A 14,773-nucleotide genomic window follows, 5' to 3' on the forward strand; every position below is an offset into this window, starting at 1 on the left:
CGGCTGTAGAACAGTGTATATTTTTACTCAATTCCCTCACAAATCAAATTTTCTTAAGGTCCAAAGTCTGATGGCAGATCGAGAACAGTGCTTTTCTCTTTCTTTCGCTTCATGTTTGTTTCAAGCAATCATGTCGCTGGAGTCAGGGATCTGTTAGCTCGTAATTGGCTGTTAACAGAAACTCGGCGTCTGTGAAGGTTTCAACCCTGTGTATACTGCCACTGTGGACCCACAATTCAAATGCCCCTCCCGAAGCATTGTCCACTTTCAAAAATCCGTCTACCCTCTGTGGATCATCTCCGTAACGAAGGGAAACACAGCCTCACTCCGCCCCTTCCAGTCAAGGGCGTCTTCCCCCATGAGGTTCTGCCATCACACAGTAAGACTGCTGGATCCCAGATCAGATTAGCGGAGATGAGAAAGCAGCAGGTTCCAATGAGATTATCTGCACCGAATCTCTGCTCTGCTGGACGCCCATCCCCAGCCCTGTTCCCCTCTCAAGGCCTCCTGTCGCTGCGACCCCGGAGCTCTGGGGTCATCTCTCTCCATGTCTAAACCCTGAAGGTATATGCCATTTAGAACAGTAGCAGCATCCAGCTGACCCTTTTCAAAGTGCAGATGGCCGACCGTTACGGTGTAGAGAGATGACCCCCCCTCGCTCGAACACGCGGTCGGAGCGCGGTGGCACACATGCAGGGAAACGTTTTTTCTCTGATGACATGCGCCCGCTAGGTCTCTACTTCATCCCCACCACCTCCTCCCTTCCATCGCAGGCGCCAAAACCCTACTGCCTCATTACCGGGCGAGTCGACCCCCCTTCTCCAGACAGGCCCCCTTATCAAGCCTCTCATCTATTGAACCGCCGCTGCGGGCGTCCATCTTCAAGCTGCCCTCGCTAAGTGTGTGTGTGTGTGTGTGTGTGTTCATGTTTGTTTGTGTATGTGGGTTAATGTTTGTGTGTTTGTGTTCATGTTTGTGTGTGGGTTGATGTTTGTGTGTGTGTGTGTTGATGTTTGTTTGTGTATGTGTGTTGTGTGTGTGGTTGTGTGTGTGTTGATGTTTGTTTGTGTGTGTGTGTGTTGATGTGTGTGTGTATGTGTTCATGTTTGTGTGTGTGTGTGTGTGTTCATGTTTGTTTGTGTATGTGTGTTCATGTTTGTGTGTGTGTGTGTGTGCGTGTGTGTTCATGTTTGTTTGTGTATGTGTGTTCATGTTTGTGTGTGTGTGCGTGTGTGTTCATGTTTGTGTGTGTTCATGTCTGTTTGTGTGTGTGTCCGTGTTCATGTTTGTGTGTATGTGTGTTCATGTTTGTGTGCGTGTGCGCGAGTGTGTGTGTTCATGTCTCTTTGTGTGTGTGTGTGTGAGCGTTCATGTTTGCATGCGTGTGTTTGTTGTGTTTGCTCGTGTGTGTGTGTGAACCGCCACACACGACAGTGACTCACCCGTCACCCGTCAGCCCGCGCCCACCCGGCATCAGCCCCCCAGCACTTAGCACCGCCGCTGCTTCTGTGCACGGCGAGCGGCCATCTGCTGTTTCAAAGCACTGAGGTGTCTCTGGCTCAGACACAGGAGCGCCCGTGAACCACACGCACCAAGAACCAAACCTGGCTGGTGAGCCCCGTATCCTACACTGGGGTTCACCCCATGTGTTCCCCTGCTTTGATAAAGCACTGCCCGCTAGGGCTGAACGATTTGGGGAAATAATCGAATTGCGATAATTTTTACCAATATTGCGATTTAATGTTTAAGTTCCTTATGTTGTGTATTATTCACTAAAAAATAAATAAATCATTATTTTGTATGACCAACACAACATTGGAAGCAGTCAACATAAAAAAAATCTCTTTCCTGTAGGCCAGGCCGATGTGTTGAGATTAAATATCATAAACTTCTTTATTTAACAATTGAATTGTAAAATAAAAATAAATGAATCGTACTGATTTCCAGTCGGTAACGGTAACAAATCACTTTTTATTTTTTTTTAATCGCAGCCTTTGCGATTTGCATACGGCGTTCTATCACATCGCGATTTCGATTTGAATTCGATTAATCGTTCAGCCCTACTGCCCACCTGAGATAAAACGAGATTAAACTACAAAAATGGATGCCAAGGCGCACACCTTGTTGATGTCATCCCTTTGACCGTCTGCTCAGTCCAAGCGTGTGCGTTTGATTGTAAACGTGTGTGAATGTGTGTGTGGTTTACAGGTCCACATCGGGTACCTGCCCGACAAGAGGGTTCTGGGCCTCAGCAAACTGGCCAGGTGAGGAGCCCGTCTCGCCGCTATGTAGTGCATGTTCATAAGGGGCACAGACGTTTTCTTGTGGCGTCACACACTGAAATATGTTCAACATGCATTGGTAACAATGAGAACGATAGGCTTTTGGTTTAAGTAATAAAGACATCTTACCTGTCTTAAATTAAGGCTGACAGAAACAGCTGTGTCTACAGTGGACGAGTACGACAATGTATTAAATTATCAAAACATTAGGACTAATTAATTAACTTGTTTTTAACTAATTATCTGGGACAAATATTGAATGTGTGTGTGTGTGTGTGTGTGTGTGTGTGTGTGTGTGTGTGTGTGTGTGTGTGTGTGTGTGTGTGTGTGTGTGTGTGTGTGTGTGTGTGTGTGTGTGTGTGTGTGTGTGTGTCATTGTTCGGATACGTGGGTGTGCCTGTTTGCATTTTGTAAACATACGCCTCACGCAAGCATGATTTAATTAAGTGACAATTGGTGGTGTGCGTATGTGTATGAGCCGGTGTGCGTTTAAGCTGATTAAAGTGTGTGTGTGTGTGTGTGTGTGTGTGTCTGTGTGTGTGTGTGTGTGTGTGTACTTGTGTGTGTGTGTGTGTGTGTGTGTGTGTGTGTGTGTGTGTGTGTGTGTACTTGTGTGTGTGTGTGTGTGTGTGTGTGTGTGTGTGTGTGTGTGTGTGTGTGTGTGTGTGTGAATCTATGTGTGTCTGATAGGCTGGGTTAGTATTAGTTGTAAGAGTGATAAGCCTTAGGTATTGGGGTCATTGGGATCCGATTCTTCAATTCAACATGCACACGCACACGCACACACACACACACACACGCACGCACACACACACACACACACACACACACACACACACACACACACACACACACACACACACACACACACACACACACACACACACACACACACACACACACACACACACACTCTAAACACACACAATAAACAGCTTTCTGATTTCCAAGATCACTGGTATTAGTGCTAAAGTATCTGTTGGTGTCAGTGTTAATTCAAAGAGTTTTGTTGCATCAAAACCTCCTAGTAGGTGAACAAACGTTTTCAGTCATGGTGGTTTGTAGATGAACAGGTTCCTCACCTAGAATGATGTGAGTTCTCGTGCACAGCACAGTAGTCATAAAAATAACCTTTTGTTGTTAATAATAACAACCCTGGCTTTGTAAACCCTGTTTGAACCATTGCTGTCCCTTTAAACGCTATACATTTACATTTACATTTAGGGCATTTAGCGGAAGCTTTTAGCAGAAGCGACTGACTATCTCTGTCGGTGCAGTAAGGATGTTCCTAGAAACAAGTGCCAAGCGCTAACAATCGCTCAGTTAACCCATTCCATGTATACAACAAAGATAGCTAGGATAAGATGCTACATAGTGCTTGGTGCTATTTTAAAGTGCAAGGACGAACAACGTATAATGAGTGCGTACCTTTACACAAAAACGATTTTACTAAATAATCCCTCAATAAGGGACGTCTGTGTCTACTGTCCCTCACAAATTGTGTTTCCTAAATTCATCCAGAATTAGAAAAACAGTTTCCTTCTGGTTGTAATTATTCTTGTTGGTTTCTCTGCGTCTTCCTTATTTGTTTCACCGTGGCAACCAGAGCCATCTCCCTGCCGGCCGGGATGAGTGAAGTGTGCTGCTGACGTATGGTTACCATGGCGGGCGTGCGCTGCTATTGTCTGCACGTGCACTCTCACAAGCGCAACACATAATCCAATCCATCCTGCGGATCACATGACCCGTACCGCCTCTTCTGAAGCAGGCGCCCCAACTAATCAAATGGGCCTGGTCATTGGAGCATGGAGCAGTCAATCAATCCAATCATTCCGGTCAATAACATACAGATAAACATGTTAAACACACACACGCGCAAACACACACGCACACGAAAAACACAAAATGAAGGCCATGAGATAGAGAGCAACTTATTTGAAAAACAAAAGGCGTTTCCCTTATTTTCCACTCTTTAGAGGCTTGCCTGCTTTCTCTCCTCTCGTTCAGACACACCAGCCCCTTTTGAAGTGTGTTCGTTTTCTGCTGTGACATTTTGCTGATGACCCTCTGGTCTCCTGTCCGAGCTTCAGACGAGCTCTGGAAAGAGCAAGAGAATATTGGGTCACTCCTCGCTCTCCAGCTAGCAGAAGAGAACTAGATGTATGAACTAGATCCATTTTTATCTTAGACGAGCTAGTCCGTTTGAAACTAAAACGTGCCGTTGCAGACAGAGAATGAATATATATATATATATATATATATATATATATATATATATATATATATATATATATATATATATATATATATATATATATATATATATAATATACATGAATATATAAATGGTTAGGTTGGTTGGTGTTCAAGTGCTTTAGTCGTTTGAGTCTTGCCTCTTACACTAATAGTGTAAATATATATATAAATTGTGTCTAACGGTCTCATTGTCTCTCTGTCTGTCTCAGGATTGTTGAAATCTACAGTCGTCGACTGCAAGGTAACACTTATTTAATTAATTTGTAATGGTCATTAGAAATTGAAAATGTAACCAAACCAGTACAAGATTAAGTTAAAGTTAAAACAAAAAAGGGTCTCAAAGGTTTCGTCAGTATTTTTTGTTTTTTGACAGTCTAAATCCCTTCTTGTACATCAAATGTGTTGTTTGCGTTCCCAACTGTCGAGGTCTGTCAGCTCACAGGTGACTGGGTTTGACGTTCTTCTGTTTGTCTTCCTCTGCTGTCCGTTCACAGTGCAAGAGCGCCTGACCAAACAGATCGCCGTGGCGATCACTGAAGCTCTGAAACCCGCCGGGGTCGGGGTGGTGATCGAGGCTACGTAAGTACCTATACACACACACGTACACGCACACACACACGCACGCACGCACGCACACACGCAGTTCACACAAACACAGTTCTTCTGAAAAGGCATTCAGACGTAACAAAAAGAACGGCAGCTGTCTTTTTACAGCGTAGCGTTAGGTTTAGCAAAAACATTTTATTTTACCTTTGTTTTCTATTAATTATTAAATGGCATCGATCTCGATGTTGTAAATCATATTGGCCATATTTCCATGTTTAAAAAAGAATGATATTGGTTTTAGGTTCACTGGCTCTTAACGATTGTTTCACAAGCGTTTCAAAGTGTTGTCAAATGTAAATGATTCAGATCATTTGTGTTGATATTCGTATTCTTCTGTTGCTCTCCTTCCCCTCACGCTCTCTCGCTCCTCCCTGGTTCTCGCTCCTCCCTCCCAACTCCTCTCTACCCTTCTCCTCTCCTCCCTCCCTGCTCCCCTCCTCTCCTCTCTGCTCCTCCCTGTTCCTCCCTCTCTCTTCTCCTCCCTCTCCCTTCTCCTCCCTCTCTCTTCTCCTCCCTCTCTCTGCTCCTCCCTCTCTCTGCCCCTCCCTCTCTCTTCTCCTCCCTCTCTCTGCTTCTCCCTCTCCCTGCTCCTCCCTCTCTCTTCTCCTCCCTCTCCCTGCTCCTCCCTCTCTCTTCTCCTCCCTCTCTCTGCTCCTCCCTCTCTCTTCTCCTCCCTCTCTCTTCTCCTCCCTCTCTCTTCTCCTCCCTCTCTCTTCTCCTCCCTCTCTCTTCTCCTCCCTCTCTCTTCTCCTCCCTCTCTCTTCTCCTCCCTCTCTCTTCTCCTCCCTCTCTCTTCTCCTCCCTCTCCCTGCTCCTCCCTCTCTCTTCTCCTCCCTCTCTCTTCTCCTCCCTCTCTCTTCTCCTCCCTCTCTCTTCTCCTCCCTCTCTCTGCCACTCCCTCTCTTCTCCTCCCTCTCTCTTCTCCTCCCTCTCTCTTCTCCTCCCTCTCTCTGCCACACCCTCTCCTCAGTCACATGTGCATGGTGATGCGCGGCGTGCAGAAGATGAACAGTAAGACGGTGACCAGCACCATGTTGGGGGTCTTCAGGGAGGACCCCAAGACACGCGACGAGTTCCTCACGCTCATCCGGGGCTGAGATGAGGCCCCCCGCAGCCCCTCCACCGCCGTTGACCTTCTCCCTCCTCCTCCTTCTCCTCCTCTTTGCAAAGAGACTCTCTGTTTCCTCCCTGGTTCCTCTGTGTCTGGGCTGGCCACTTGCCATACATAACCTGTGTGTGTGTGTGTGTGTGTGTGTGTGTGTGGGTGTGTTGGCGCATTTGTGTTTCTCTGTATCAACAAAGAATGTGTGTTTGTGTGTGTGTGCGTACATAATTATGTCTATCCAATATTTTGTGTGTGTGCGTGTGTGTGTCGTACGTGTGCCCATGTTTGAGTGTGTGCACATTTGTGTCACTCTATATCAAAAACAAGTCATCTTTAAATGCCACACGCAAAGTGGTTCATATGTCAACTTTATGAATTCCCCTTTTTCTACTGGTTCAGCATCAGGTCATCGTAGGACGCCTTTACTTTCAGGGACTTGACCCTGCAGGCAGAGAGAGGCCCGCCAGCCCGGCCGTTGCTTGGCATGCTGACCCCATGCCGGTCGAGTCTGTGTGGACCTGAGGCTTGTTTACATTGGCCCCTCCGATGGACTTTGTCCCATAGATTCTGGTCAAGCTGCTAGTTTGTGTGTGTGTGTGTGTGTGTGTGTGTGTGTGTGTGTGTGTGTGTGTGTGTGTGTGTGTGTGTGTGTGTGTGTGTGTTGTGTGTTGAATCCTTACCTCATCACATCATTTCGGTCGATTAAATTCCAAAAGCATCGGCGGAGGTTTCAGCTTTGAGAGAATGCTGAAGGGAAGGCCCCTGATTATCCAACGTCTCAGAAACAAGGAAGAAATCGTCCTTTTCGTCCGTCCTTAACGTCTCGATTCACCTCCACGTGTCTATGGGGGGTGTGGTGTTTGTCACCGATGGGCTGCTAAACACAGCAGGATAGTGATCAGAGGACCACGGACGCTGGGTGGGGGCGTGGTGGTGTTTCGGTGAGCCGTGAGCGACGCGGTCGGCTGAAGTCCTGTCAGGTGGGATCTGATCCACCTCCATCGGTCCTAGTGGAGCTCGTTAGTGGGATGTCGCTGATTGTTTGCAGCTGTGGATAGTTCTAAGCGGTATTTAAACACTTAGAGGCAGGTCAGATGTGAGGTGCGTCAGAAGAAAAGCTGGACCGAAGACTTAGGTCATAGTAGATTATCTACTTGAATTAATTTTTTGGAAAGTATTCTTTCAATCAAATATTGTGTGCGTGTGTGTGTGTGTGTGTGTTTAATAACCAGGTTATTGTGAATTGTGAACAGAAGCTTGTATTTCCCCCCCTTTATAATACATTTGCTGGGAAAATGATTGACTGGCAAAATAAAGTTAAATAAATGTGTGTGTATATATATATATATATACGGAGTTCAAAGGTGACATTTGTGCTCTGGGTTATTTTAAACATTTAGGCTTATATTAGCCTGGGTTAAAAAAAAATTGAGATGCAAAGGAAAAAGAATACTGTATGATGGTATCATATGTATGTTTTTGTGCACAAATGCCTTTTATGTGTGTGTGTGTGTGTGTGTGTGTGTGTGTGTGTGTGTGTGTGTGTGTGTGCGCGTATGTGCCCCCACCCCCTCTAATCCAATGCCTTATTGATTTGATATTAGAAATGCTATATAAATAAATGATAATGATAACAAATGATAATGAGTTGATTTGTCATACACGCACACACATTGCAACGGAAGAAAAAAACTCACCCACAAATTTTGTTTTTGCATACAGACCAGTATATATTTTTTTAACTTTATATCAGCATGGAGAAGTACCTAACAGGATTACACAAACAAAACAGGTGGGCTACACAAGTCCACACAGCTAAAGAAGGTTCTACTGCAAGACAAGACCAGCTGGACGAGTTCCTCCGTCTCTGAAGTCCTCCTCAGGCGCCCTCCATCCGGCCGAGATGAGACAAAGGTCGCATCTCGAGTTTGAAATCCATTAGAAATTTACTTTTTTTTTCTTTTTTTCTTTTACACTTGGGACTAAATATCTTGAGTACAAAAAAAAGGCACTGCCATTTGTTATTCTAAATAGGATCTCCCAGCCTCTGTGCATGCAGTTTTTTTAATATATAAATATTTATTTCTGCCTTAATTTTAAATTTTTTTGACGTTTTTTCTTATTTTTTTTGCCCTTTGTTATTGTCTTTTTAATATTATATAATTAAACATACAATACTTTTTGTCAAATATATACGTCAGCCTGCAGTCAATACAGGACAACGGCTCTTTGATATGAAAATAAAACCGAACTAGGGGCACAGTCGAGCAGTAAAACGTTGTTACAGAATTGGTTGACGTTTTGCTAACGAGTCCAGGTAACCAACAGGCAATCATAGAATCTGAAAGAAACAAAACTAAAAAAACAAAACCATATTCGTGTCTCAATTAACGCTACATTAAATACACTTATTTTTGGGAATAGCAAGGCGTTAACTGGTAACCGTCCGAAGCCCTCTGGGGACTCGGTAACAGATGGATATCCACACAAAAAACACAAATCAAGCCAAACCCAGAAAGAAAGAAGAAGCAATTTAGTTGTTGTTTTTCTTGCGTGCGTTGCGTAATAATCCAATTTTGAACAACAACAAAAAAATCACTGATTCAACGTAACTACCCTGCAACGTTTCTCAACACATCACACCGCATCATCATCTATGTAAAGGCCCAACCCTGCCTTTGGCATGGAGATACCGCCGGGCAGATAACGCTGAAACTACCGTAACTGGTGTCGCCCATCAGGTGGGACTCCAGGAGGTGCAGTTCACCTCAGCGGCCGACAGAGGGCATTGCTGAGCCCTCCTTTGCTTACCAAAGCCTTTACGTTAGGGTAATCTGAAGTGACCAAAGAGCATTGCTCAAGGGCATACTGCCCTCACAGCTTTGGGCTTTCCCCAGGGGTCACCGTGCGGTATGCTTTTAGAAATAAGTTTTAAACATACTGAGAAAAACAACTTTAACATGACACTGGTAGATAACAATATGAGATTATACACCCCGAATTTTCTTTTTAACGCGAACGAAAATAAAAAGGGAAATTAAAGAAAACTATTGTTAATATGAGATGTACGTATGGTCACCAGCCATAACATGTTAATACATATGGTACTTTAAATAATGATACACCCACATGAGTACAAGAATAACCTTTGTGAAAGGTCTGAAAAAAAAAAGAATAAATAATTGTTTGAATCGAGTTTTGACACTGGAAGACTTTGGATACAATGTCCCGAAAAACAAACGTAACCCCTATAATCGAGGAGCTTACTAATACAAAAATAGTTACGCACTGTATCAAAGCAAATGGGTCAATCCACTTCCCGTACAAAAAAGGGGGGGGCGGGAGAAAGAAAATCATGCCAGTTGTATACAACGCTTTGGCGGGTGGACTGCCATCCACTGCCCTAGTTCAGACACCAGAGCCTATGTTGAGATCACTTTTGGGTTCAAAACATATGTCGTGTTTCAGTGACACCCCCACGGGTCTCCCAGGGTTGGACCAATGGTTTAACCTTTGAGCGAACCACCATTCGAGAAGTAAAGGGTGTGTTTGTGTGTGGTCAACACTGGTAGGATTCTCTGTGGCTAACCCATGTCCTGGCCTTTGTGGAAACTGCTCACTCCCACCCCTGGTGGTTTGAGAAGGTAAGGCAAGATACCCATCTGAAATCTGAAAGCGCTTCTTGTCTGAAAGCCCTGGCATCCAGCAGTATCATTTGACCGTGCACCCCCCATGCTGAATCCACTGTAATGTATAAGAGTAAAAGCGCCATCACATTGCTGATGAAATGTGCTTGAGTTCTGCAGTGCTACTCTCGGTTGGAGGGGTTTGCTTTGGCCAGTAGCTCCGTCTACAGTACGTCTCCTACAACCTCCTCATCATCCCAGGAGATCGAGCCTCACAAATCCGCATCAATGTCTAAGCAAATGCGTCGCGTATCACAGCATCAAGTGCAGAATACAAAAAAAAAAAAAAAAAAAGGAGAAGTCCTTAAGAATTACAAGAAACTAAAATAGAAAATAACTATTAACGACAACATGATCAACACCTCATCCATCGCTCCCGTTTCAAAGCCCTGTTTACACGCAAGGGACTTGAAACGTTGGGGGGGTCTTGCCCCTAGCAGGGCGTCCCCCCTGCTAGTGTTTCACCCACCAGCTTATTTGAACATAAACCTATCCTTTAACCAAGGCTACCGGACACAACGCACACAGAGGATAAATATTAAGACACGGGATAAACTATGAAGGCCTGCAGCACACATCAGAAGATGAGCTGTAACTGGGCGATATGAGATGCGTCCTTTCCAGATCATTCTTGCAGGCGTGATCTTTGCCGCCCGAAAATACAACAAACACAAAAGGAGAAGGCTGTGATGAGCACAACACAACATGGGGCTGACTGGATGTGCCGGTTAACTGGGAATCCCACCGCCGGCTTGTCCGAGACTTGACCAGCAGGGGGGGTTAGGCACTCGAGAACACAATCTCTGGGAGCAAGGCCCTTCATTGATCGATCATAATAAAAAATAGAACGTCTATGACATGAATCCATTCTTGTCAAGGGGGGGCATTTGAACCCTGCCTACTGCCAACCTGTCAATCACAATTCTCCTCTGGTCTGTTGAAGCACATTCTCTTGAAACACACCCATACAATTAACGCGTTAACAAAAAAATATGTTGACAATACTCCTGTGCTGATCTCCCATTTAAATGTATATAAAAAAAACTACATGTTCATTGTATAGCGCCTACAAAGGCCATCATTTCAAATAACATATACGACATATCAACACTATGTAATGAGGCCGCTGCCCAACTCAACTTCCCCTCCCCTGAACTCCCCAACACGACGGGACTTTACTATATCCTTCTCTTCATGAGCCAATCGGAGGGCCTGCCTCTGATTCCATTCCTTTACACATATCCACTTCCCTTTTCCCAATGTCCGCATCGATCATCTCAACTAGTCTTTTACTTTCCGCTTCTTTCTCGTAAGTCGCAAACACTTGTTGCGCCATCCTTCGCACCAAACTCATCCTCTTCCGTCACTCTCTCTGTAAAGACTCGCGCCCCGGCTCTACGCATGGCTACGGGTGCGTAAAATAAAGGATGTAAGCACATTGGTTGTAAACTAACGTGATGCCCACTCGTTGGGACGTAAAGCGACGATGGAAGAAGGCCATGGCGGCTTTACGGACACAAACGTTCCCTACCTGAAAATCATATGCGTCTGTACCCCACTGAAGTAGCATCATTATGTAAACAATACATACGTACGTACATCAAATACAAAAATTAGATCAGCCTCCCAAATACTGAGTGAGATAGGCTACATTCCCAAGAACTCGTTTGCACACAGTCCTAATTCCGAAACCCACTTTGGGGGGAATCCTGAAGCTCAGACCGTGTCAGTTTAATGTGTCTGCCTCGTTCTGCCTGTTACATGAGGTACTCCTATTATATTAAAAAAATACAAACTGCTTTTTTTTTTCCTTTTGGGGTCGGGGATGGGGGTTAGGGAGGGGTGGATATCAGTGTGTCACAGGGACTCTGTTGATCCGTAGTCTCCCTCATCCACATCCCTGTGTTTCCACTCTGCTGACATGAGCCCATTAGGTTTGGTGCGGGGGTCGGGGGGTGCAGTACCTCCTGTCGCCTGCCAGAGGGCGCTCTGCACCTACTCGTCCAGCAACATGTTTCACACGCCTCTCTCCCATCCTCAGGCATCGCCGGTTGAAAGCATGCATGCTGGGATAGCAGGAAGCGTGTGCGTCTTCAATCTCTCCCCCCACCCCCCCTCCGCTCCCAAACCGACGGGACGCGTCTGTGTGAACGCTGGCGTTGACCTGCTGATTGCTGATTGGCTCTCTTGTCCGTTGGTGGAACCCTCTCTCATTGGTTGGAGAGGAGGGGGGGCGGAGCAGATTGGTTACTTCCAGGTGACGTTTCGTGAGAGAGCCTCACGCACCTGTGCAGTCCGGCTGCTCTCCCTCAGGTCCTCTGTTCATATTGTGGACGTGCGGTCAGCACCGTCTGATAGGAAGACAAACGCACAACAAAAGAGAAGGACGTGAGCACAATGTTCAGGACGTGTGTGTGGGACCAAACTGTGAGCTTTGTCTTACACACTGACAGCACAAAATGAGCGCCAATCGAACCAGCCCACTGCAGGCTCATGTTTCACCACAGGTAGCAATGTCCTGGGCGTTGGCTTGTTTTCTTTGGTCTAATACGATATGTTTGCTAAGAGTTTCATGTGTAAACACAGAACAAAATGATGTTCACCCATGTCATGTCAATACACTTGAAACTGATTCGATGGTTTAGGGACTTGGATTGAATTGGTTTGGGTCGATTTCCTGTCCCAGCTGCGTTGACGTTGTGGGGGGGGGGGGGGGGGGGGGGGGGCAGGCCAGGGAACAGCCAGGAGACTGGCCGTGTCTAAGGTGGCATTCCACCCTTTACGACATTCCCCCCTCATCTGCCAACCTCTGCTCCAGGAGAAAGATCTCCAAACCCTTTCACGAACACAGACACACTCATACGCACGCACGCGCAAATCACATATACTCAAACACGGCACACACACACACGCACAGACACAGACACACATACACACACACACGCATCCACACAGAAACACACACACACACACACACATACACACACAAAGACACACAAGCACACGCAAATCACATATACTCAAACACGGCAAACACGCACAGACACACATACACACAGAAACACACACACACACACACACACACACACACACACACACACACACACACACACACACACACACAAAGCAGGGCTTGTCTGGGGCTCGGGGCTGGGCACTGAGGCCCTCTGTCTCGGAGTCTCGGTGGAGCGGCGGGACGGGGGGGCTGTGATGACGGGCTGCGGTGGTCTTATTCCGTGCAGAATACGCACTTCACGCCGACGTAGGGAACCTCCCCCCCCCCCCCCCCCCTCCCCCCCGGCCGCGGGCGGGGTTCCCGCCACGCAGGTCACCGGCTGACGCGGCCCCCGGACGATCAGAAGGTTGGCTTTGTGGGCACCGATCCCCCCCCCCCCCCCCCCCCAGACCGCTGCACCCCCAGGAAGCTCAGCGCTACGGGGTGGCTAGCGCTGCACCCGCTGGCTAACAGGGCGGGGGAGGGGGGGGAGAGAGAGAGGGGGGGGAGAGAGAGAGAGAGAGAGAGAGAGAGAGAGAGAGAGAGAGAGAGAGAGAGAGAGAGAGAGAGAGAGAGAGAGAGGGGGGGGGGGGAGAGAGAGAGAGAGAGAGAGGGAGAGAGGGGGGGGAGAGAGAGCGAGAGAGAGTGAGAGAGAGTGAGAGAGAGCGAGAGCGAGAGAGAGAGCGAGAGAGAGAGAGAGAGAGAGAGGTGTAGAGAGGGAGACATAGAGCAATAGAGAGAGAGATGGAGAGCTGGGCTGAGCTCTCCGATGCGAGCATAGTATTCATGTTGTGCTGAGACTCAAGCAGGCGTGGTTTTAAAGTGCGGGACAAAGGACATGTTATAATCCTTTCTCATTAAATACACCCGTTTAATATTCAAAGTATTCCGTTTTGCATAAAACAACCCCGGAGCTGTGTCCGATCTTTAAATCTGGCGTCGCACATGTTGTTCCTGACTCCCAGACTCAGCAATCCCAACAACAACAACAACAACAACATAACAATTGGGGCAGCAAACAAAGGGAACATCCTGAATGCATTACCTCCCAAGGCGTGCTCGGTCATGCTGAGACACAGCGACTCCAGCCGGTTGTTGATGTCCGGCTCGTTCACCGACAACTGCAGATCTGTGGGACAGGAACAACGCGAGTTATGTATGCGATGGACGTTCAACCGTGTGCATCGTTATTCCCATGCCTTAGGGGGCGCTCTTCAGCACCTGTTGAGTGTAACTTGTAACATTATTCCGGTGCTGGTGATTCAGAGTTAAGATGGATGGATGGACGTCTCGATATGCGTTCTTGTGTCGCCCTGTTACTAACAAGTTATCCTTACATTATATAATGAACAGACAGTAATAACGTGACTCAACCCAGCGTCTGACCAGGGATTCAAACCCCCAACCCCGAGAGATTCAGAGGCAGAGGCAGAAGTGTTGGCAGGTCGCCCGGGACAGAGGTCGACCACGGAGCGACCGGAGAGTCGATCTGGAGAATTGATCGCTTTTTCTTTTTTTGTAGTCATGAAGTTGAACGAGGGCTCTTCTGATTGGTGGACACAGTGTTCCGTTTCAGAGCAGATACTCTAATTATGCGAGGGTAAGGTCATGTGTTGGGCCGATTGATTTGAAATCAAAACATACTCTGCATGTCTCCTTTCAAAGAGAGAACATGCAGGGGGGGGGGGGAATCAGATTGGCAACAAATCCCTGGAAACTTTATCAGCCAATGATGCCTCACATGCCTATTGCCTCTTAACATCCCCCCTCCATACACACACACATACACACACACACTCACATACAGACTCACACACTTATACAGACACACCCACACACACCC

General features: G+C 46.7%; 1 protein-coding gene across 1 annotated transcript in view; it reads left to right on the forward strand.

Moving 5' to 3' along the window:
- The window catches only part of gch1 (GTP cyclohydrolase 1), a 12,185-nt gene extending 5,263 nt beyond the window's left edge, over positions 1-6,922 (forward strand). Inside the window, exons 3-6 of the mRNA XM_056607582.1 lie at positions 2,209-2,264; positions 4,748-4,779; positions 5,033-5,117; positions 6,115-6,922. Coding sequence (XP_056463557.1) covers positions 2,209-2,264; positions 4,748-4,779; positions 5,033-5,117; positions 6,115-6,241 — 300 coding nt within the window. The 3' untranslated portion in view covers positions 6,242-6,922. The remainder of the gene's footprint in view (positions 1-2,208; positions 2,265-4,747; positions 4,780-5,032; positions 5,118-6,114) is intronic.
- The last annotated feature ends 7,851 nt before the right edge of the window (positions 6,923-14,773 follow it).

Source organism: Gadus chalcogrammus, chromosome 14 (genome assembly GCF_026213295.1).
Source record: "Gadus chalcogrammus isolate NIFS_2021 chromosome 14, NIFS_Gcha_1.0, whole genome shotgun sequence".
NCBI classification, from domain to species: domain Eukaryota; kingdom Metazoa; phylum Chordata; class Actinopteri; order Gadiformes; family Gadidae; genus Gadus; species Gadus chalcogrammus.